This window comes from Serinus canaria, chromosome 9 (assembly GCF_022539315.1).
Source record: "Serinus canaria isolate serCan28SL12 chromosome 9, serCan2020, whole genome shotgun sequence".
NCBI lineage: Eukaryota > Metazoa > Chordata > Aves > Passeriformes > Fringillidae > Serinus > Serinus canaria.
This window is the reverse complement of record NC_066323.1, coordinates 1,005,952-1,030,211: the sequence shown is the minus strand read 5'-3', so window position 1 is coordinate 1,030,211 and position 24,260 is coordinate 1,005,952. Positions and strand designations below refer to the sequence as shown.

General features: G+C 52.8%; 2 protein-coding genes across 2 annotated transcripts in view; one reads left to right on the top strand and one right to left on the bottom strand.

Annotated features, from left to right (window-relative positions):
- Window positions 1-2: 2 nt before the first annotated feature.
- On the top strand, window positions 3-3,041 carry SSR3 (signal sequence receptor subunit 3). The gene is made up of 5 exons (XM_030226983.2): window positions 3-196; window positions 740-866; window positions 1,312-1,410; window positions 1,909-2,040; window positions 2,655-3,041. The coding sequence occupies exons 1-5, from the start codon at window positions 58-60 to the stop codon at window positions 2,719-2,721; spliced, it is 564 nt and encodes a 187-aa protein (XP_030082843.2). The 5' UTR covers window positions 3-57; the 3' UTR covers window positions 2,722-3,041.
- A 2,227-nt stretch (window positions 3,042-5,268) lies between these two features.
- The window catches only part of KCNAB1 (potassium voltage-gated channel subfamily A regulatory beta subunit 1), a 57,553-nt gene continuing 38,561 nt past the window's right edge, over window positions 5,269-24,260 (bottom strand). Inside the window, exons 3-14 of the mRNA XM_050977997.1 lie at window positions 21,427-21,464; window positions 20,078-20,157; window positions 18,716-18,760; window positions 17,489-17,533; window positions 16,927-16,970; window positions 14,407-14,493; window positions 10,318-10,403; window positions 9,753-9,873; window positions 9,216-9,310; window positions 8,186-8,306; window positions 7,242-7,330; window positions 5,269-6,664 (exon numbers count right to left, since the gene is read on the bottom strand). Of these exons, the coding sequence (XP_050833954.1) occupies window positions 6,575-6,664; window positions 7,242-7,330; window positions 8,186-8,306; window positions 9,216-9,310; window positions 9,753-9,873; window positions 10,318-10,403; window positions 14,407-14,493; window positions 16,927-16,970; window positions 17,489-17,533; window positions 18,716-18,760; window positions 20,078-20,157; window positions 21,427-21,464 (941 nt within the window). The 3' untranslated portion in view covers window positions 5,269-6,574. The remainder of the gene's footprint in view (window positions 6,665-7,241; window positions 7,331-8,185; window positions 8,307-9,215; window positions 9,311-9,752; window positions 9,874-10,317; window positions 10,404-14,406; window positions 14,494-16,926; window positions 16,971-17,488; window positions 17,534-18,715; window positions 18,761-20,077; window positions 20,158-21,426; window positions 21,465-24,260) is intronic.

Genomic DNA, 24,260 nt, shown 5'->3' with positions numbered 1-24,260 from the left:
TCCCCGTGGCGCCTGACCCGGAGCCGCTCGGCAGCGCTGACGCTGCCTTGTCCCGCCATGGCTCCCAAGGGCGGCCCCGGCGGCCGGCAGCAGTCCGAGGAGGATCTGCTGCTGCAGGACTTCAGCCGCAACCTCTCGGCCAAGTCCTCCGCGCTCTTCTTCGGCAACGCCTTCATCGTCTCCGCCATCCCTATCTGTGAGAGGGCGAGGGCGGGCGGCCGCCGTGAGGGGAGCGGCGGGCTCTGAGGGGAGAGGGGGATCAGCAACCCTGGGGGGAGCAAAATACCCTGCAAGAGGGGGATCAGCAGCCTCTGAGGGGACCAGGAGGTTGGGGAGAGGGATCAGGGCTCCCCATTGCCCGCCGCGGGCTCTGTCCCGCTGCCCGCGGCGGATCCCGGGGCTGGTGCTCTGAGCCCCGGCGGATCCTGGCTGCGAACCGTGCCGGGTCCCGGTCCCGGCCGTTCGGGGCGACCCGGCCCGGTGCCGGTTCCGGCCGGCAGGGCAGCATCACTGACGTGTCACCGCAGCAGCGCTGCCCCAGGCTCTGCCGTGCTCTCACAGAGCTCCTTCCAAAGCACTTTTAATGCAGTTGGAAGAGCCCCGAGTGATTTTGGAGGAGTTGGCTTTGCTCAGGCAGAGACTGTGGAATTACAGAGCTCAGATCCTGTGTGGGTCTCCAGTACGGGTCGATTTTCTTGGAGAGAAACTGCTTCAACTATCATTCTTCTTTTTTTCTAAGGGCTTTATTGGAGAATATGGCATATGGATCTTGTTCAGTCTGCAGTCCTGTACAGCGTCATGACCCTCATCAGTACTTATCTCGTGGCTTTTGCATATAAAAATGTCAAGTTTGTCCTCAAACACAAGTAAGCTTGGTGCCTCTTTGAATTTATCATTTAATAATTGAACAAAACTGCCATTTTATACTGAAGTTTTTTATTAATAAGAATGCCTGAATTGTTATTCCAAAACATATTTTGCACAGAAGTATCTCCTAATTGGTTTCTGTTATTGTCTTGTACTTATAGTCGAATCTTGTCAGCTAATACTATGGGGAAATAATAAATCCACCATCGTGCTCTGTGGCTATCACTACAAATTATGATTAAATTATAAATTATATTACTTTTTGGATGTGAATTATATTACTTTTAGTAATTGCCTATTTCTTATCCCTTCACCTTGACAAAACTGTCAAGGTATCTTGGCTAAGTTGTATTCCTCACTGAACATAAAACTTCCTGTAACGCCAGGGCTGGGCTGTGGTGTTTTTTCATTTCTGAAGTGTGACATGAGTGGTGGTACTTACAGAGTAGCCCAGAAAAGAGAAGATGCTGTTTCCAAGGAGGTGACTCGCAAGCTGTCCGAGGCGGACAACAGGAAGATGTCCCGCAAGGAGAAGGATGAAAGGTGATCTCTCTGTCCTCCTCCGCCTCTCCCTTGTTGTAGGAGGGCCTTAAATGTCTTTGAGGTTCTGGCTGGGGCAGTAGGGACTGTGCTTGCACTGTTTTTCTGTGTTCTGGGAAGCAGCAGCTGCAGGGTAGCTCGTGGTTCAGCTTCAAGCCCTTTTGAGGTGAGTTGTCAAGGGAAGGTCTCAGATGCACTCGGTCTTAGAGGGGATCCCCACTGGGACTGTGAGGGATGGGAGCTTGGGAGCCAAACTCTCTGTCTCCTGAAAACCTACTGCACACTTCATCATGTGGGGTGCCTGGATATCCCCATCCCTGGCAGTGCCCCAGGCCAGGCTGGACAGGGCTTGGAGCAGCCTGGGGCAGTGGAAGGTGTCCCTGCCATGGCAGGGGTGGAGTGGGATGAGCTTTAAGGCCCCTCCCCACCCAAACCATTCCAAGAGTCTGTGATATCCATTGATTAAAATATATTTGAAATTTTATCTCCACTTGCTCCTAGGATTCTGTGGAAGAAAAATGAAGTTGCAGACTATGAAGCAACAACTTTCTCCATTTTCTACAACAACACCCTCTTTCTGGTCCTGGTTATCATCGCTTCCTTTTTTGTGCTGAAGAACTTCAACCCCACTGTGTATCCTTTATCCCCAGCCTAAAACCCCCACAGCCCCACTCCTATTAGCTGAGGTTGTCCTTGGGCTGTGGCATTCCTCTGTTGGTACCTGCAGCTCATGGATAGTACAGCAGCTTAGAATGTTGAAACAAAAATAAGAAAAAAAAAAAGTCTCCCAATTAAAGTATCTTAAAACATGAGATGTTTTAAGGATATTGCTTGGACAGTGCACAGGAATTCTCCTGGCTTTGCTGTTTCCATTGTAATTTCGGAGTGAGGACACAGCTCAGTTCCCTGCAAACACTGTCACTGGTGGTTGCCTGGAGCTCTTCCCTGCCGGGATGCTTCAGCTCCAGTAGCTCACGAGTAAAATGTTTTGTTTCTGAAGGATATTAGTATTGCCAACAGGGCAGTTAATTCAAGATCTGTATTTATAAAACTTGGAAGAGAACAGGCTGAACTTTATGGGTGCCTTAATTCTGAAGGTGAGTTCTGAAGCTGTGTTTCAGCTTGCAATATTCCAGTTTTAAAACTCTAGAGAAAGGTCATTTCAATTCCTTCCTTTTCATAAAACTCCTACCAACTGTTGTGTACCAGGGAAGGATCCTGACAATTCCTTAACCTGTTCCCTACAGAAACTACATCCTTTCTATCAGTGCTTCCTCAGGACTGATTGCTCTGCTGTCCACAGGATCCAAGTAGACACAAAACCCTCAGCAGTTCCTGAGAGAGGCTTCAACCGCCATGAAAATGCCTAAGGGTGGAATAGGAATATTTTTTGTTTTTTAGCATGAGGAAAACGTGGGGAGGGGTTGAATCCAAAATGGTTGGATTGTATTTACTTTTGGTATCTTTCCATGGTATTTGATATTGGAGTTACTCAGTTTTTTTTTACTTAGCAAGGAGAGGGTGTGTGAGCAGTGAGCAGACATCATCTTTCTGCAGCTCCACCCTGGGGACAATCCATTTATCATTGTAACTTGAAAAATTGTAATTAAAAGGAGCTTTTTTTTGCCATTTGATTCCTTGTGTTTTCATTCTTCATTTTTTTAAAAAACAGGGATTTTCATATCTAGGTTTGTCAACTCTTTCTGCTTCAGAAGACAGGAGACATCTACAAGCTAACATATTCCTTAGAAGCACTCCTCATTTTTGAGTAACATGGAGTCAGGACAAAGCCTTAATCTCCTAGGAAAACGCTTTTGAAGTGGTTTGAACACTTTTTTTCCCCATTAATCTTCAAAGTTGCAAATAAATAAAAACCCCTGCCAGTCTCCCTGCACAGCTTAAGAAAAACGTTTTAGCTGGCTTTTAATAATGGGTTTATCAGACAATCCTGTGCCTTATTTTCTGGCTATCACTGGAGCAGCTGTTCACTTAAATGCCAAACTCCACTGATATTAATGGAATTCCAGTTACAGATCCTGCCATTACAGACTTGGGATCCTAAAGAGAGAAGAAAGAGAAAGTTTTCAATCAGATTTAATGGAACAATTACTCTGCTAATCTTGGCTTCAATAAGATTAAATGGAAAATAGAGCAAAATGCAGAATGTGACGAGGAGGAGACACTAATGGCTCTATTTCTGACAAATTCAAGGACTTTTGGTCATTTAATACTCCTTAATTAAGTGTTTTCTGTCAAAATACATGGGTTTTTCTTTATCCCTACTGCCTGACTATTCAGCACTGGAAGGATACATTCCATAGAGCTGCTGCCTGCCTTGGACAGTTTCCCTTTCCTTGGCCTCACTTCTTTAAGGGATATAATCGATGGGTTTTAGCTGAGTATTTAGCTCACATAAAGCAGATTTTTAACAGCCCTCTCCAAACATCCAGAGCCCAGCTCAAAGCCAGGCTGGCTCCTCTGGGAGCAGCAGGACTTTGATGTTTTTGCTCTGTTGCTCTCAGAGCCCCCAGAGCTGCACTCAAACCCTTGAACAGACAATGTTGTACTCACTTTCCTGGCAGGGCTTTAGCAGGTGTATTCCCCAGAAAATCTGCTGTCTGCAAAGTGCTTGGAAGCAGCACTTTCTTCTGCCATTACTGTCAGCTCACTGAGTCTTTTATTACCAGCTTTTCATCTTCTCTTAGGGCTTTTTTGGTATTGACAGTTGCTGAGGCCTGGAGCTTAGCGTGTCAGAATTTTCCTGGAGAGGAACATTGAGCTCTGACAGCCTGAAACAAAAGCAGGTGGGTGGAGGGGGTGGGATGTGTTCTGCAAAAAAAATCTGATCTTGAGCTTTCACAGAAAAGTTTGGGGCTTTTTTTTGGTTGGCATTTGGATTTGTATTCACTTTTTCAGTTTGTTTTTTTTTTTTTTTCCTTTAGAGGTGGTGTATGGTTTTTCTCTTGTAATCCCCACTACAAGCTGCAATGATAAATAATTCATTATAAAACACTGAAATTATATTTCTCTAGTCTAATGCTGAGGCTTAACCTGAAGCAGGGCTGCTGCTTGGCCCCACATTGCCCTCAGAGCCTGTAAGGAACAATGCCATCTCCTCAATTAAAGTTGGGAATTTATCTCGTTTTAATACATTATTGGATTCCCAAGTACATGAGAAGGGGAAGAGAGAACATTAAATTGTAACTCCAGGGGGAGGAAAAGGAATTAGTCTGTTACTGGGAGGATAATTATATTAAATTAATAAAGCTGTTCACTGTGAAATGGTTGAAGCTCTATAAAAATTAACAGTAGTTAGTGGTAATGCAGCACTGGAGATGTTCCCAGGGCAGGGCCGGGTGGGCTCCACCCCAGCTGGCTGGGACTGGCCAGTGTCACCAGGGGAGGCTGGGGACAGCTGCACTGGGCTCATTCCAGGCCAAATCACAGAACATGGCTTAGAAAGGAGCTTAAATGCCACCCAGTGCCACCCCTGCCATGGCAGGGACACCTCCCACTGTCCCAGACTGCTCCACACCCCAATGTCCAACCTGGCCTTGGGCACTGCCAGGGATCCAGGGCCTGCCCACCCTCCCAGGGAGGAATTCCCTCCCAAAATCCCATCTGACCCAGGAATTCCAAAATCCCATCCATCCCTGTCCCCTCCCTGCCAGACCTTACCTGGGACTGCTGTGCTCCTTGGGGACTGACTGCCAGCAGCACCTTGGGAGCAGCCCAGCTCCCTCCTGTCCCTCCTGGGCACAGCTGGAATGTTCCCTGTGGACCAGCACCCCCATCCTCAGCAGAAAGCCCTGCTGGCCCAGAGCAGCTCCAGTGGCAGTAACAGGTCTGCAGCTCTCAGGGTAGATGCACAAAATGCTTTTATTGTGTCCAAGCAGAATTCCAGTCAGACTGCACTTCTCATGTACAGCAGGAGTCATTTACACACACCACAGCTTCAAATACAGGAGGAGAGCACTCAGGTGTGGGGAGCTGCTCACCTGGCCCAGGTGAGTGCTGCAGGGGGGAGTACAAGGGTCCTACAAATACTGTACAGAGCTGTGTCCCAGCAGGGACGGGAGAAATACAGACTGAAATCAGAGGAGCATGGTACAGAGCAAATCCTTGGGAAGGTACAATGTGGGCTTGAGCTGGGCAAATTCAGATGTAAATTCTTCCTGTCAACTCCTGTAAATGCTCACAAAAATCTGATTAAAATGTGTCTGTGCATTTACTTATCCCCGGTTCCAAAGCAAGTGGAAGCAGGTGTAGCCTTTTGGAGTACGTACCTGATTGTTCCTGCAGCTCTCAGCAGCTATATATTGTACATATTTATAGTATCTAGATCCTTAAAAGCTCCTGAATATTGAAATTTGCAGTAGCTCTGTCTACAAGCAGGCAGAAGTAGAGGCAGGTTTCTATAGATGCAAAACCCAATATTTAATCATGGCTTTCTTGGCTTAAGGTTTATGGAGAAGTAGAACTTTGCAGAGCTGCCGTGCTCAGTAACCTGACATGCGTGTTTGGGCTGCCTAGCACTGCTCCAGGGTGCTGCCCAGGAGCACTCCACAGCTGGAACAGCTGTAAAAGTAGGAGCTGAACTATCTAACTGCTAACTAGTTCTCTGTCTCACAGCCTTTATTCAACTACAAAGAAGTCCTACAGCCTATATTCTGCATAAAAAAGCAAAGTTTGAGCTTGCCCCTTCCATCTGTTAACCTGAAGAAACTTTATAGTTGAGATTTCCCAAACATGGTTTTATTAAAACCTGAAGTTGTATCTGGCTTTTCTTCATTGAAAAAATAGATCTGTACATCCTTCTTTAATTACCAAGTACCTGAAGGTTATAAATTATTTCTTTTTTTTTTTTTTTTTGCTTTGCTTTACAAGTGTTTGTCACAGCACAAGCATGAGGTGCAAAGAGTAAAGTAAAAATTAATGAACTCGGTCAAGAAGGTAAGAAAATACAAGGTTATTCTTGGTTAGAAGAGAGATCAACTGTGCTTTTAAATTCACTGCAGAGTAGTAGCAAGAGCACACATCTCGAAGGATCCAGTGACAGTAGACACCGAGCAGCAAGTGCTGAATGATTCTCATGAGAGTAATTCAGGGCTGTACTGGAGTACAGAGCACTTCTAAACCATGCAGTCCAGGAAATTCATGCATTGCATTAGGATCTGTAGTCCTTCTTGCTGTAGGGCTTGTTGCCCAGGATATTATCTATTTCATTTACAATATGGGATGTCATCTTTGGAAGGACCTGGGGTGGAAGAAAGCGATGCTTAATCGAGATAGTTCCAAAATGAAACCTAGATTTTATCAAAGTACATTTCCGCTGGGCTTTTTGTGTGACAGATATTAAGCATTCATCTAATAACTTTCTCCCTTAAAGGAGAAACCACTGGAGAATCTTTACTCAGTGAGAGAATCACAGCAAAGCCTCTCAGCTTTGTGTGTGAAATATTGCTTGGCTGCACTGGGACGAGCTGGTGGCAAGGACAGCAGAGGCAGAGGAAGCTCTGACTGGGGAAAAACAACAGGGAATAGTTAAGGTGGGTGCAGGTGACATGTGACAGCACAGAATCTGTCACAACATGCCCTGGACTCACTTGCATTTTCAGGTGCATGAAAGCTGCTGATGCCACCCTCGTGTCACTGGACATGTGTGCAATGACCCCAGAAGGTGCTAAGCCATGGTGACACCAGGATGGGCCTGATTAGTGTGCATGAATGGAGCTGAGAGACAGAATCCTGAGTGTCAGCCCTGTGCTAAGAGAAGGGGTGTGCTGAGGTCTGGGGGTGTCTCCCTGCACACAGGTGGCACCCCCTGCACTCACCTGGATGGCTCCGAGGTTCTCGATCAGCTGCTCGGGGTTGGAGGATCCCAGGAGGACAGAGCTCACCCCCTCATTCCGCAGGCACCATGCTGGGAACAAAGGCACAAGGTGGTCAGGGACACAGATGGGCTGACAGGGCCCTGCTCCAGCCCCTGGTGTTTGGCAGAGCCTCTGTCTCTGCTTGACAATCATCTCATTCTTTGTCACAGCCTCGATCCTCTGGCAGTCCCCGGGGGAAGAGCAGAGATCAAATATCAAACCCCTCAGGTCTTCCAGGATCCCACCCGAGCCTGCTCCCTGCCCCAGCGCTTCTCCTGGCTGTGGGGTTTGGATTTTCCCCATCACAAGGATTCACTGCTGGGATGTTGAACCAGGGATCACCTCTCTGACAGACATGTGGTGTTTTCTAGCCTCAGCTCTCAGCAGCATAAAGATAATTATTAGGAAAAAAAACCCAAAACTAATTTTGATCAGCATTCTCTTGTCTGCCAGCCCAGCACCACAAAGGCGATGGCTTCATGGGGGAGGGATGTCCAGGGGAACGGGGAGGTGGGACCCCTGGGGATGCCCAGGACACTGTGGCCCTGTCAGTCACAGCCTGGTGCTGCTGCTAGAAACAACCCTGTTTAATTAATTGTTGCCCAGAGAAGCTGTGGCTGCCCCTGGATCTCTGGCAGTGTCCCAGGCCAGGCTGGACTGGTTTAGAGCAACCTGGGCTAGTGGAAGGTGTCCCTGCCCATGACAGGGGCAGGAACAAAATGGGCTTTAAGGTCCTTTCTACCCCAAACCACTGCAGGATCAATATTTTTTTACATATTTTAAACAACAAACACATCTCCAGCTGCAGGCCTGGCCCAAACCACGGTGGAAAGAGAGCACATTTTCTGTGTCAGCCTTTCCCCAGGGCTGGGGGCAGCCCTGGGGGGCAGCTGTGAGGCACCCACCTACAGCCAGCTGTGGCAGCGTGCAGCCCAGGCGCTCGGCGATGGGGGACAGGTCCTTCAGCTTCCCCTGCTGCTTCCTGCCCTCCTCGCTGATGATCTTCTCCTTCAGCCACTGGTAGCACTGCAGAGCAATCACAGCACATCAGGCTGTCAGCTTTCAGCCTCCAAAGTGGGGAGTTTAAGGCGATTTATAATTATAATCTATAAATATCTATAAATAGCAGCACTTGAAAAGCCACGTCCAGCCCAGAAGGTCTTGGAGGCTGAGTAACACAGAGCTGGGCTACCCAAAGCAATTAAGGCAGGACCAGAATGTCTCCTGTTGTGCTCAGCTCTCTGGCTGTATTCTCACTCCAGAATCTGCAATCTCCCCAGTTTTCTTTTTAGACCCCACAACCCCCAATAAGAATAAAACCAGGATAATTGTGAGGAAACCAAGTTGTGGTGACACCAGAATGCCAAAACCTGTTAGAGAGGGCAGCCCCCAGCAGCCCATGAGTCTTCAGTGGGCTTGCCCAGGGGTCTCTGGAGGGATGCTGGGATCACTGGGGGGCTGAGCACCCCCATGGCCTAGGCTGGTACCCAGGGGAATGATGTCCAAGCCTGTTGGACCTACGTGGCTCAGGGAGCTGCAAGTGGCAGCAGCTGCATCCATTCAGGCTTGGACTCTGTGGCCTTGGAGGTCCTTTCCAACCTTAACATTCCAGGGTTAACATCAGTGAGGAGCCTGGAGCCCCACAGAGCCCCTGGCTCATGCCTCCTCCAGGGTGATGCCCCTCAGTGCAGGGTGGGGACAGCAGCCAGCAGCCCCCTGCAGCCCCCAGACCTGCCCCAAGCCCCCCTGAGCTCCCTGCCTGGGGAGCCTGGGCTGGTTCTAACCCAGATTCTCCCGCTCTTTGGAGTGTGGTTGCCAGAGAAACCGAGCTGATCCATCCAAGCAGAGCCCTCCTTCTCACAAGGGAGCCCTTTCCCCTTTGTTGTTTTCCTGCCCTGACAAAAGCAGCACAACTCAAACGTGCACCAGAAATACCTTGAGTGAAGCCCTTGAGCTTTCAGGGACCCCGTTGCCGTATTTCCCTGAGATGATCCCACAGGCCAGGGGAGACCACGTCATTGCTCCCACCCCTGCAGAGGGGGCAGAAAAAGGGCTTTGAGGGGAGTGGGACAAAGCAGAGCTGTAGCAAAAATACAGCTTTCAGTAAAAACTGAACCAGGAGCAAACTGATTGCTGCGTGTTTCTGTTCTGTGACAGCACTCAGCTGGTCTTGCAGGAATGTGCTGCAGATGCCCTGAAGGATTTATTTCACTGAATGGACCACATGGATCTCAGAGGGTAAGGAGCAGCCAAGCCAAATAATACTTAATATGTTCATTAATGCACTTTAGTTATTAACAGATAATATTAACCAATATTCATCAGAGGCACAGTGAGCTGGTTTTTCTTTTGGGTCACTATCAGATAGAGACTTGGCTTTGTCACAGGTCCCACCTGGAGCCCCAGGTCATCCTGCCCCCCATTTCTCTCTGGGAATGCCCCAGCCAGAAGGCCCAGCAGGCTCAGCCTCACCGATTTTGTGGTACAGTTCTGGCAGCTGCACCTCCACCTTCTCCCTCTGGAACAGATGGTACTCAGCCTGCTCACACACGGGTGGGATCATGTTGAACTGCCTGGCCACGGAGTAGGCTTCCTGCAGAGGGGAAACCGTGGAGAAAACACTTCAGAAAATGGAAATACCCAGCAGGACACGCCAGGCCACGTTCTCTGGGGGTGCAGGAGATAGGCAAGGGTGAGTGGGACCAGCAGGATGCTGCAGTCCTGGCATCTCCTGGACTCACAGCCTGGCTTGGGACACTGAAGCCCATCTCATTCCACCTCCTGCCATGGGCCAAGGCTGATATCAAACTGAAGGACTTGACTTCAGTCAAACCAAAATGACACAAACCCAAATAAACCACCCCAACCCCCCCACATCACCAATCTTCTCCTAATTAGCACTGGGCTCATTCTGGGACAGGCTTTTAAATGATTTTAGGTGGAAAGCCAGGATGGAGTGGAACCCAGCGTGCCCAGGGCTACCATGCCATGACCTCCATGGCCTCACCATGACCCCCATGGCCCCCAGGCCCCTCACCATGATCTCCATGGCGCTCCAGCGGGACGTGCCCCAGTACATGGCCATGCCCTGGTTGATCACGTGCGTCATCGCCCGCACAATTTCTAAAGGACAGCACAAAAAGTGGAGTGTGAGAAGTGCCCATTGGCCACATTTCCACCAAGCCCACTTCCAAGCACCCCCCCCGGCAGTCCTGAGCACGCTCCTGCCGTGCTCTCCTGCCCAGGTGTGCCTGGAAGAGCATTTCCAGCACAAACAGAGACACTGACCCTGCAGTGGTTCAGAACTGCTTCTCCCACCTGGCTCTTGCCTCCCACGGCCGTAGGAGCACATCTGCTCCCAAACGGAACACAAGAGGGCAGCACAGCAGAAAAATCAACTTCAAAATAAATTCCTTTTTTAAAATTTGCTTCCTGACAGCACATATCGGGGTCTGGCTCTTTTTTACCAAGAATACCAGGGACAAAGCTGCAAGAACGGCTGATTGAACCCGACTCCACCCAGGGCCCTGTCACCCTCAGGTGTCACCTCTGCCCCACAGCAGGGCCACGGTCCCCATGGCTGTTCTCTGGGCCATGGAAGCTTGCAAGGCCACACACACCTGGACAGGATCTTGGCTTTCACCCCTCAGACCTCCCTGCCTACCTGGGGGGGGAAAAACCCTCATGAACTTTAGTTTAGAGGAATCCCACACTGGTTTGGGTTGGAAGGGAAGCTAAAACTCATCCAGTCCCACCCTGTCCTGGGCAGGGACACCTCCCACTGTCCCAGGCTGCTCCCAGCCACAGTGTCCAGCCTGGCCTTGGGCACTGCCAGGGATCCAGGGGCAGCCCCAGCTGCTCTGGGCACCCTGTGCCAGGGCCTGCCCACTCTCACAGGGAGGAACTCCTTCCCAATATCCCATCCAGCCCTGCCCTGTGTCAGTCCCCAGGAGCAGCCACAGCCCTGCCCTGGCTGTGGTAACAAACCCTATTTCTGACAGGGCTGCAGCACAGACACGACCACTGCCCACAGAATGGAGTAAAGGAGCCAAACTCACAGTGGGAAGTGAAAGAAAACATTCCTGGGGCACTGCTGCCTGTGGCACCCCATGGTCAGTGGGCACTGCCCACCCACCACAGCAGCTCTGACCACCCCAGTCCTTCTGGAGGGGCTGCCCTGGAGCCTGCAGTGCCCAGAGCACCCCTGAGGATTAGGGGCAAGGTAAGGGCTGCAGGCACTGCTGCCCCGTGCCCACAGCTGCCTTTGACAGAGGCTGCCCTCTCACCCTGCTTAGGGCAGGAAAGCAGAGCCTGGCACAGAGCAGCTCAGTGCCAGCCTGGGCACGGCTGAGAACCCTCCTGCAGGCAGCTGCCAGGGGGAAGGCTCCATCCATAACCCACAGGGCTGCTCTGACACACAGACCTGCCTCAAACCCAAACACAAACCCACTTTATCCGAGGGAATGAGGGAAAGGAAATAAAAACCCCAGAGAGCGTTCGAGCCAGCTCTGGCATGAAAAGGAAACTTCCAGTTCTTCCTGAAAAAATACCAATTCATTTCAGTGAAGTGTAAATATAGAATCAAAGACTGGTTGGGGTTGTAAAGGACCATAAAGATTTTCTTCCAACCCCTGCTGTGGGCAGGGACACCTTCCACCTGACCAGGGCTCCAGAATCCAATTCATGAGCAATTTCAAGCTGCTCCATCTGAATATTTAAATAAAAATTGTTTTTCATTTCCTACCACCATCAGCCTAAGCCTGTAAGTGATCCCTCCCTTCCTCCCTCCCTCCTCAGCAGCTTCTCCCTGGGTTTAGTTTTCTATTTTTGCCCTGCCACCATTTCAGAGTTTTGGAAAACATTTCGTCACACGCCTCTTACACATCTCAGCTCAGGGTTGTTTTCATTTCTCCAGCCTCTACTCCTTTCAAAAAAACCTCCAAAGTCAACTCAGAAAATGTGTATAAATATATATATACATATATATCTCCTTGTTGAGAGAGCCAGGGACAGCAGTGGGATTTGGGAAGGGCACAGGCCTGGATCTCCTGTCCTGCCAGCTGGATGCCCAAATGGCAGCACTTAAGAACAGGAATTTTCTTTTTTTAATATAAATCAATGCTTCAGATCCCAAATAGCAGCCCCTGGCACCATAACAATAATAACCCTGAAGTGAGTTAAAGTTCCCTGGTAGGAACATTGTCACCTTCCCTCCCTGTGTGCCAGGCTGTGCCTGGCTGCTGGGCACGCCGTGGGCACCCGGCTCTGTGGCACTGGGGACACACCAGGGACCCCAGGGACCTTCCTGTCCTGCTGCCCTGCTGGAAGAGCCCCTTGGGATGAAGAAGGGGCATCTGCTTGCCCAGCTGGGGGATGAGACCTTCACCCCAAGGAATGAGGCATGGAGCACACAGGAACTGTGGAGAGGACGGATCCTTCCCACCAGCCATCCCCAGGGTCCCTGACTAGGGTCTGGGGTGGCAGTGGGTGGCAGGGACACCCACACATGGCTCAGCCAGCCCCAGGGAGGGTGGGCAGCCCTCAGGACCCAGCCTGGCTCTGGGGCACAGGGAGCACAGCCAGACCCACGTGCCACGAGCTGCCCAAGGTGCTCATCTCCAGCTGCTCCCTGCCTCCAACATTCCCTGCTTTTACAATGGAAAACTATTTTAATTTGCTTGGAGACTTTTAAGAACATTAAATACATTTCAGGGGTTTAGGTTAAGCAGCTTTGCCAGGTGCCCTGAGGCCCAAGTGACTGCCAGCACAGAGATCCCCATGGATGCTCATCTGCTCCTTCCCCAGGGGAGGAGCAGAGCCTGGGCAGCCTGGGGAGAGAGGGATCTGCTCTGGCTGGGGTCACAGAAGGATCTGGGGAAGCTGCTCCTTGGTGCTGCTGCCCAGGGACACTTGGCACCGAGGGAGGAGTCTGAGGCACAAACCCCACGAGCAGCAGGCAGGGGAAACAAAGAGGACATCCAGGATTTGGGTTGGTTGTGCCCCCCTGCTCACAGCGTGCTGGCTGCTCCAGCCCGACCCACAGGTGCTGCCACGAGTAGGGAACACGTTAAGGTCACCTTCTCCTTCAGCCTTACCCCTGGCAGTGCCCAAGGCCAGGCTGGACAGGGCTGGGAGCAGCCTGGGACAGTGCAAGGGGTGGGATGAGCTCTAAGGTGCCTTCTGAGGCACTGCTTGGCTCCCTGTGGGAGAAGCTGAGGCGTGTGTGGTGCTGAGCAGGATGGAGTGGCTCAGCAAGCAGCACTGACAGATGGCCCAGCAGATGCTCTGGGATGGAAGTGCCTTAGTAGGTGATCCATAAAAAAGGCATGAAGAAGATGGGAAGTATCTCCAGCATGCCATTCATAAGAGGAATGTCCCTTTTTTCACCCTGCTCCAGCCTCAGCCAGCACCACAGCCTGTGCCTGGCTGCCAGGGCTGGCACTGTGGTGTGGGATCAGCTGTGCCCTGGGCAGGGGAGCCCCTCCACGCTGCTCAGTGACAGCAGACTAAGCACAGAGGTCACACCTCCCTCCCAGACACAACACAGAGTCTTCCTTGACCTCAGCAGCTCCTGGGGAAGTTCCTAAAATCCCAGGCTGGCCCCTGACCCGCACTGGGTGGCTCCCACGGGTCACCCTGGGTGGCACAGTCTCTTGGCCAGCAAGGAGATGGGTGCCAGCACTCCTGACACAGAGCTCCAGCTCTGTTTGATTCCCATGGACCATCCACCATGGCTCCTGTGCCACCTGCCATGGACACCTGCCTTAAATCCAGTCACAAATCCACTTTGTCTGAAGGGAAAGGAAATATTCAAACATTAAAGCCACTCCTGGGACAGAAAGGAAACTTCCATTTCCTTCTAAAACCTACAAACTCATGTTGTGGCAGGGTAGACACAGAAACCTTAAAGAGGTTGGAGGGACCTTAAAGGACATCTAATTCCAACCCTCTGCCTGGGCAGGGACCCCTTCCATGGAGCTGGGCTGCCAAAATGAAATATTTCACATTTAAACTGCCCCACCTGAACAACTGATGACAAACTGTCACTTCCTGCCCCCCTCAGTGTCACCCTTAGGCAGGGATCAGGCACTGCAGGTTCAGCCCTCCCAGTGCAGCTCCCACCAACCTTCCATGGGGGTGTTGTTGTCCGGCCGGTTGGCAAAGACCACGTCCACATATTCCAGCTGCAGCCTCTGGAGAGAAGCCTTCAGCCCTGGGCATGGGGAAGCAGAGACAAGGACAGGCAGGGTCAGAGGGAGGCAGGGAACAGGGCAAAATGGGATCAAGCACAGCTTGCTGTATTTAAATACCTGTGTTTTATATAACACACACTTATGGAGGTACACACAGTTTGGGATGCTGAATGATGTGTCCCATGTCCCTGCAGCCATCCAAAGAGAAAAGCACCAGCCTGGCCACACACAGGGCCCCTCCTTGCCCAGGAATGTGCCTCAGTTCAGAGCTGCAGGATTTGTGCTGGCCAGCCCTGGTTCCAGAGCGTGTCCCTGCCAGCCTGGCAGAGGCAGCTGCCAGGGACCATTTCAGTGCCCTGCTCCTGCCTGCAGGGAATTCAATCTGAATTTTGTCACAGAGCCTTTCCTGCTCCAGCCCCAGCTCCTGAGGCCAGGGGACACTTCAAGGATGCAGCCCCAGAGGGCAGGATGGTGGCACTGGGGTGGACTGGTGCCACTGGCCATGGGGAGCAGGTGAAGCATCAGGGAGGGCTTCACCTGCCAGGTGAGCTGTGCCCACCCACACTGCACAGGGACTTTGGCACAGCAAGCCCAAGTCCATAAATGTCCAGGTTCTGAGAGCCTTCCTGTGAGGATCTGATGGGAGATGGCATCAAACCCCTGCAGATATATTTATATATCTATGAGTGTATGAGAGAGGCGAGCAGAGGATGGGCATTTTATCTGGCTCAAAATTCAGCAAACATTTCCAGCCTGCTCTATTTTGACTCATTCTTCATGAACATTCATAAAAACATTTTGTTCTTGGGAAGATTTGTAGAAAATAACTGTTAAAAATCCTCTTCTCTCTCTCACGCACACAGATATATATAAATATATATATATAAAAATATAAAATATCTCTCATTGACCTTAACGTTGTTTGCTGGGTGTTCTGTGAAGTTATTCCAACTCTTGCCAGTGCTTTTCTGTCATTTCATGAGATGTCTCCACAAGAAATGGAAAATGGATGGGTCTGGAGTGCCTGTGACACATCTGCCACCTCCCTGAGCTCCTTCAGTGCCATCGCCTCACTGAAGCTTATTCAGATGAAAATTCAACAAAATGTTATACAAGAAAAGCTTTCTCCAGCATTACCTTACTGGGAAAGTCCCAGGATCCTGATGTGCCTGATCCTGCAAACACTCCAAGGTAAAACTCTGCAGGGCAATCCTGGATAAAACTTGCCAGGAGCAGGAAGGAGGAGGATGGAAGGAGCCAAAGCTGCACCCCAGGGAGGGGCTGCTGACCCCCCTCATCCCACCTGAGCTGGGCACTGCCCTGGGGCTCCCATTTGCCAGGTGTGCAGCACAGAAAGGAGGAGCTGCTGCCCAGAGGATTCCATCCCTGAGCCCCCAGCAGCAGGCTCTGCACATCCCGTGGGGCAGGAGGCACAAACGGGGCACACAGCAAAGCAGCTGGGGCACAGGTCCTCCCCTGGGGGCTGGCACTGCCCTGCTGGGGGCTGGCACTGCCCTGCTGGGGGCTGGCACTGCCCTGCAATGCCCCTCCACAGCATTCCCCAGCCCAGGGACCAGCCCAGGAGCTGCAGGGTGCTCCTGCTCCAGAGCCCGGGCTGGCTCCCCTCACAGGGACAAGGTCACAGGGGACACTGCTGATCCTGGATGTGACCCTCAGTTCCCCAGGCATGGATCTGCTCCTGGCACTGCTCTCCCTGTGCTGTGAGCTGAGCCTGAGCTGAGCCCTGCAGAGCCAGCTCTGGTCCAGCCCAGGCAGACACGGCCAAGGCTTTGCCAGTGGACAAACAGAACACAGAGTTCCTGCTGTCCCCTCTCCTGCAGGAACACGGTCACAAGGACAAGGCAGAGCAGCAGGGAAGGGGAGAGGAGCAGAGACTGGGATCAGGAACCTCAGGGATGGGATGGAGCCAGGAGGGGAGCAGGGATTGGGGTCAGGAACCCCAGGATGGGATGGAGCCAGGTGAGGGAAGGGGCAGCAGAGCCCTTGAGGAGGGGCAGCACCAGGAGCAAAGCTCAGCCATGCCAGCTGGGGGCTGGCAGCCCTCCAGAGGCTCTTTCTGCAGGCTGACATCATGCCACATCCTCATCCTCATCCGTCCCAGCTCCAAAGGCAGCCCAGGCACCCCTGGCCACGTCTGGCCCCACAGGGGAGGGCTGGGGTGTGCAGAGAGCTCCCCAAACCCAGCAGACCCCAGGAGTGAGGGGGCAGGGGGCTGCCAGTGCAGTCCATTCACTGACACTTTTTGAGGGGAGCCAAAACAATCCTTTGGTGCATTCTGGGCATTTCAGGACAAGCTTGGGAACTGCCCTGCATGGGACTGGCACAGGAGCAGTGGGATCAAACAGCCCCAGCCCATGGGAGAGCACTGGGACCCAGCTGGACAGAGCCCACCCAGGGCAGCCCCAGCCCCTGGCACAGCCCAGCCCTGGTACCTTCAATGATGTGTTTCCTGGAAAGGCCTCGCTCTGTCTCTGCTCTGCAAGGGAAAAACAGGAACAGCTGGGAGAGGTGCCAAGAGCCCAGGAGCACTGGGTTGTGTTCTGATTGAAACACCCCCAACATTACAGAATCCCAGACTGGTTGGGTTGGGAGGGACATTAAATCCTACCCAGTGCCACCATGGCAGGGACACTGCCAGGGATCCAGGGGCAGCCCCAGCTGCTCTGGCAATCCCATCCCAGCCAGGAATTCCCAATTCCCAATCTCCCATCCATCCCTGCCCTCTGGCACTGGGAGCCATTCCCTGGGTCCTGTCCCTCCATCCCTTGTCCCCAGTCCCTCTCCAGCCCTCCTGGAGCCCCTTCAGGCCCTGGAAGGGCTCTGAGCTCTCCCTGGAGTTCCTCCTCTCCAGGTGAGTTACTCCAGCTCCTTAAAACACTTGGTAGAATAAACAGAAATGCAATGACAGCAGCAAAGCACCCCCAGGTACCATTAACCTCCCCTGGCTGTAGGGCTGGGGCAGCAAAACCCAGGACAAGTGACTGTCACACTTACTTGCCACCCCAGTACAGCTTTGTGGTTATCACCAAACTGGACCTCCTGCAAAAAGAACAGGAAAATTAGTATAATTTTTAAAATAATAACAACAACAAAGCAGATGCTGCCCATCAGCAACTTGTAAAACCTGGGAGCAGGGTTTCTGCTGGGGATGCTCAAACAGCCAAAAGCAGCTGTGAAATGTTGAGGAGACACTGACTCCAGTGCTGGTTTGGGGGGAATTCCCTGCAAATGGAACTCTGGCAGCCAGGGAAAGCCCAGGAATGGCCAGGTGCCTCAGGGAATGGCACCACTGTGCTCAGGGCATTGTCCCTCTCCAGTGGGGTCAGCAGCACAGGGGAGCTGAGCTTGAGCTCCTTCAGAAGATGGAAAGTGAAATATCCTGCAGGTGTTTTGGTCAAATATGTTCATGAATAGTCAGGGCGCGAGGAAATTGAATGAAGTCAGGGGAAGTTTGGATTGGACATTGGGATGGAAACCAAAGGTAATCCAAGTGAGGTGACCAAAACCCCCAGACATTTTTAATCACTGAGTAAGCAGCACCCAGCCCTCTCTCCAGAGGCTGCAGGGCTATTCCCTCCTGCCATCCTGCCCCGTGCCTCTCACTGCCAGGCAGCACTCCCTGAGTTATTCGAGTGTGAGACATCTGGATTAATCTGTAAACTCTACATGATATTAAATCAAAGATTTATCACCCTCCAGCTACCTTGCTGTGTAACCAGACATGTACAACACAATTTCCCCAGCTTTTATTTGACTTCATTTTATTTCCTCCACATCACCCAGAGTATTTCTTATCAAGTAATCAATCACCCCCCTAATCCCCTTGGCTGGGTTTGGAGAGAGCCCTGCTAGACCCCCCTTCAGCTGAACCTGCCTAGGACACACACACACACAGGGATGCCTTATGCAAATCCCTTAAAAGGCCACAACATGTGCTAATGTGCATCCTTTAAACGAGGGGACAGCTCCTCCCGGGCTGGCACAGCTCTGCATCCCTTGGCCCAGCCTTCCCAGCAGGGAGGAGGTGCCAACAACCCGGGGAGGGCATGGACAGCCCCAGGGGTGTGCCTGGGACACGGTGGGCACAGAGGGTGGGCACACCCCAAACCCCAGAGGAGCACCTTCCCTGGGCACTGGGAAGGTGTGGCTGCTCCTGTGGGACCAGGACAGCACCACCCAAGAAGGGAAATTCTCCAAAGCAGAAGGAGTGTCATACTGTACCTCCAGCCCTTCTTCTTCAGGATGTTGCCCAGGATCACCTCGGCCCTGTGCAGGAAGAGCCCGGTGTGAGGGGGGCAGGGGATGCTCAGTGCCCCCACCCAGCCCGGCTGCAGCTGCCCCTGCCCTCCCCTGGTGACAGTGACCCCCAGCTGGGACAGATCCATCCAGCCAAGAGCCTCTTGTTGCCCACTGCCCCTTCCCAGGTCCCCTGGTGCCTGACCCTGGGCTGGTCCCTCAGCAGGACACGATGTCCCAGCCCAGCTGGGAGCCCTGTCAGTCCCCCAGTCCCATTTAGCACGGGTGGTGTCCCCCCCTCCCACGGGTGATGTCCCCCACCCCACAGTGGCTTTGAGAGCAGCCAGAGTGGCTCCCCCCAGGCTGGCTGTCTGGAGCTGTCACAGCCCCAGCCATCCAGCACCACTGGAATCCACACTCAGGGATTGTCAGGGTATTTCTCTCCCAGTGCCAGCAATAGTGGTGCACTGCAGCCTTTGCTGGGTACAAGAGGCTCTGGCTTAATTATTTGGGTTTATTTATTTTATTGGGAGTGCCCCAAATGCAAAGGTTCTCCTGTCCCACTCAGGGACAAAGGCTTTCCAAGCATGCCCAGAGCCCAGCCCATCAGAGGGGGAGCAGAGAGCCCAGGGAAGGCAGGTGCAGCTCTGCCAGCCCCTCCAGGCACACCCTGCCCAGGTGCAGCTCTGCCAGCCCCTCCGGGCACACCCTGCCCAGGTGCAGCTCTGCCAGCCCCTCCGGGCACACCCTGCCCAGGTGCAGCTCTGCCAGCCCCTCCGGGCACACCCTGCCCAGGTGTGGCCATGCCCCAGCCCTTTCTGGGCACACCCTGCCCAGGTGTGGCCATGCCCCAGCCTTTTCTGGGCACACCCTGCCCAGGTGTGGCCATGCCCCAGCCCTTTCTGGGCACACCCTGCCCAGGTGTGGCCATGCCCCAGCCCTTTCTGGGCACACCCTGCCCAGGTGTGGCCGTGCCCCAGCCCCTCTGGGCACACCCTGCCCAGGTGTGGCCGTGCCCCAGCCCCTTTTGGGCACACCCTGCCCAGGTGTGGCCGTGCCCCAGCCCCTTCTGGGCACACCCTGCCCAGGTGTGGCCGTGCCCCAGCCCCTTTTGGGCACACCCTGCCCAGGTGTGGCCGTGCCCCAGCCTTTTCTGGGCACACCCTGCCCAGGTGTGGCCATGCCCCAGCCCTTTCTGGGCACACCCTGCCCAGGTGTGGCCGTGCCCCAGCCCTTTCTGGGCACACCCTGCCCTGGTGTGGCCATGCCCCAGCCCCTGCCAGGCACAGCCTGCCCAGGTGTGGCCGTGCCCCAGCCTCCCTGAGCACACCCTGCCCTGGCACTCACTTGCCAGCCGCGTACACCTCGGCCGTGTCGAAGAGGTTGACGCCGCTCTCGTAGGCGATGGTCATCAGCTGCTCGGCCACCTGGGGAGGCACAGGGGGGGACAGCCAGGTGACACCACACTCCGGCAGGGAACCCCCCAGCGGGACAAGCCCAGCCAGGAGGGCTGTGACAGCCCCTGCCCAGGGACAGCCCCGGCAGGGCACCCAGGGAGGGAGGGACACCACAGCATGGATCTACATCGGCTCCCCTGGAGCCAGCCCGGCAGGAACTCCTCTCCTCTCCCAGGAGCTTTCCATCAGGAAGGCAGCCAAGAGCTTAACAGGGTGACAGGAGATGCTCTGCAGGGTTTAGCACAGAATGGGGGGTTTCATATTCCTCTGGCTGCCTGCCAGCCTTCCTGCAGCTCCCCAGAGAATCCGTGGCGTGGGGAAAGGCCTGAAGTCCATTTGTGCAGCCCCAGAGGAGTTTTTGGGCTCCTGCTGCCCCCAGGGGGCTGAAATGTTGGGCTCAGCATCCCAAAGACAGGGCTGTGCTTCTGTCCTGCTTTTCCATGGAATTTGTCCTGCTTTGCATGGAATTATGGAGAGCAAGTGGGGCAGGAGGACCAGAGTGGACATCAAAACAGGCCTCGACTGACCATCACCTGGCTGCTCATCACCCACAGTGCCATGAGATGGGACCAAAGCCGGGGATCCATGGGGACCAAAGCTGGGGGAGCCACCTGGAGAAGCAGTGACACCATGACAGATGGAGAGAAGTTTAAAGGAAAACCCCTTGGAATGGAGGCTCCTGGGCTCTTTTCCTCACGCCAGAGTTGTTTTGGGGCTGTTCCACATCCCAGGGGCAGGCAGCTGCTGTCCCTAGGCGCTCACATCTGTGACACCTGGGCTGCAGAGGAGCCCACGTGCAGCCCAGAGCTCCAGGGGTGATTCCCTGCATCAGGAGCCATCTGCTCCAGGGAAATCATGGAGCAAACCCGAGCTCGTTTTCAGCTGTTGCAGCTGATTATGTCAAAAATACATCACCTTTGAAAGGCCAGCCCCTGCCTGTATTTAGGACTGTTGCCCATTATGTCCACACACAAAAATAGGTCCCAGTTCCCACTGCAGGAGCCCAGGGGAAGGAGGGGACATTGCTGGGGACAGCACAGGACAGGAGATGGCCCTGAGGGGTGGATGGGGCTTGTGAGAGTCCATCTCTGGAAATGTCAGGCTCATTAGGGGGCTGTGGCAGAGCTCTGTGTAGTGACTCCCTGCTGTCTCTCCATGCAGGAAGGCTCCAAGAGCCACAATTTCATTTAAAAATGAAATTCAACCCCCCCCCAAGTGGGGTTTGTTCTATGCACTCACCTCATCTGAGATCTGACCTCCAAAAGTGACCCAGGTCCCTGGAAAAAGCAAAATAGTCTGTTACTACAAGAGGGTTTCAACATCAAAAATGAGACTTCACCAGAATTCCTTTTGGGATTAAATGGGTTTTAGATGAGCTGGTTCAGGGGGTGGTGCAGCCCCAAGGGAGCTCCTGCAGCCAGGCAGGACAGGACACCTGCTCCCAGGGTGGGACTGGCACAGGCAGCTGCCCAGGGCAGCACCCAGGGGATGCTGTGGTGCCAAAATACAGAGCTGGATTCAAATCATGGGGTGGTTTGGGTTGGAAGGGACCTCAAAATCCACCCAGCGCCACCCCTGCCATGGCAGGGACACCTCCCACTGCCCCAGGCTGCTCCAGCCCTGTCCAGCCTGGCCAGGGGCACTGCCAGGCCCTGAAATCTGAAGCTCTTTCCAAATCAGAAATCATTTTCCAAAGCTTCAATTTGACAAATTGGAAAAAAATCCCTGATGCTGCCACAACACATCATTTGGAGAATGAAACTCTCCTTACACATCTACTTCAGCATTTAGCATCCTGAAAGTCAAAATTAGAATTTAAAAAATAAATAAATAAAGACATAAAAAAGAGAACTATTTCTTGTGACAGGAATGATTTCCAGCCCAAAGTGACTTTTCCCTGGGAACTTTTCCATGAAGCCAATGTCCAGTGCCAGCCCAGCCCAAGGGCACTGCTTTCCCTGGGCTGGCTCCTAAACTGCTGCAGTTTAGGCTCAGTTGCTGACTCTGGTCTATTATTAGGAAAACCTGGGGCATTATCTCCTTATGATCATTGCTTAATAATAAGAAAAAAAAAATTAAAAAATCCTGTGGTGGAAGCAGCGTGTGGATTTAACCAGATCATAAATCAGCTTGGGTTGGAAGGGACCTTTAAAGGTCAGCTGGTCCAAGCCCAAGGAATTCCCACAGGAACAGGATTTCTGTATCTGGATTTTGCATGCCTGTATTTATTTTAGGAGTACACATCTCCTCAGGCAGTGGGGAAGAGGCAGCACGGAGCTGGGCAGGCAGCAGGTCACACGGGGGGCCCTGCCCAGACACCCCTGCTGCCCTGGGCATCCTGCCAGCCTGTGCCAAGGTCCCTCTGAGCCCAGCACAGCCCCTCCTCACTCCTGCAGAGCCCCACAGAAACCCAGATGTCAAATTGGACAGGCGAGGGATGGGAGTGGATGGATGGGATGGATGGTGATGGAGTGGGATGGATGGATGGATGGATGGATGGATGGATGGAGCAGAGCTCACGTGGCTCTCACAACTCCCCAGAACTGAAAGTTCTGACTGACAGAGGGGCTCAGGCTCCCAGCTGGAACCCCAGTGAGATCTCCCCAGCCCTGGAGGGGTCCCAGGCCAGGCTGGACAGGGCTGGGAGCAGCCTGGGGCAGTGGGAGGTGTCCCTGCCAGGGCAGGGTGGCAATGGGGGAGTCCCTCCCAGCCCATCCCACCCCACCTGTGAAGCAGGCATGGGCCAGGACAGGGACTGCAGTGCCAGGGCTGAGCTGTGATGCTGCCAAGGGGCAGAAATCGCAGCTTCCCTGCCTGCCTGCACTTGAAAAGATGCAAGAGCTGCTCCCAGCCCCTCATCAAAGAGGGATGGGGTCCCTGGGTGCCAGGACAGGAACCCTGAGCAGGGGTGGGAGCGTGGGGCAGCTTTGATCAGCCCTGCTCAGAGCACAGCCACTCATCATCCCTGGCAGCAGGAGCTCGCTCTCTTTCCCTCAGAAAAAGGCCAATCTGAATTTTTTAATACGTCAGGTTTCTCTCAGTGCAAATAAAGCTATTTAAAGATGCACAAAGTGTGAGTTCAAACTGCAACTCCTGACTTCCTGCAGAACAACCCGAGCTGGAAAAGCCAAGTTTGCCACAGATCAGAGATGAAATGGAAACTAAACAAATGAGCAAAGAGCATGCATTTTCTAGCTAATTTTGTATTTTCTTTAGTTCTAGAAGGATGACAATAATGGGACAGGAATACCCCTGCTGCACCTTGCTGGCTACAGACCTCAGGAGAGGTATTTTCTCTGATTATTGGAGTTTAAATGCTCTGGTCCTGCACAACAAAGATAAAACTGAAACCTGTTTTCATTTTATCTTTAAGCTTCTTCATGCAGATAAAAAAAATAACCAAACGAAGCCTGATTTCCATGTTAAAGCCTCAGAGGTGTTATTTTTACAGGAATACATTAAAATGTGTTTGTACCAAAAAATGGGTTGAGACTGTTTATCTCAAAGTGATTTTTTTTTCCTTTTGCATAAGCAGCACACAGGTGCACAGGTGAGAAGGAGGAGGATTATTCATCCTCCCCACAGAGTGCACATCCTCTCAAAATTCACCTTCTGACACCAAGCACATCCCACTGAGTGGCAATGTGCTCAGGGCTTGGGGCATGGGGAGAGCTCCAATCAGAACAACAGGCACCTGAAAGCTCCTGAAATGCAAGAATAAATCTCTGTGCTACTGGACAGCCCTGCCTGAGCTCCTGGGGCACAGCAGCATCAGCAGGAGCACACGGTGGGGATTCCAAGGGGTCTTTTTCCACATTATTGTCACAAAACCCAGGCAGGGATGCGAGTTTGGGCTCAGCAGGGTGAGCTCCAAAGCACCAGGAGTGGCTGGGGAAGGGAGGGCTCTGCTTCAGAGTCAGGAGCAGGGAAGGCACCCCCATCAAAGGTCTGGCATGGCTCAGGCTGCTCCCCTCCCTCTGCAAATTAAAAAAGGCAAAAAAAAGCACAAGGAGCATTTGGCATTTCAAACAACAGCCAAGGATGATTCACAACCTCAGCCAACACACTCATTT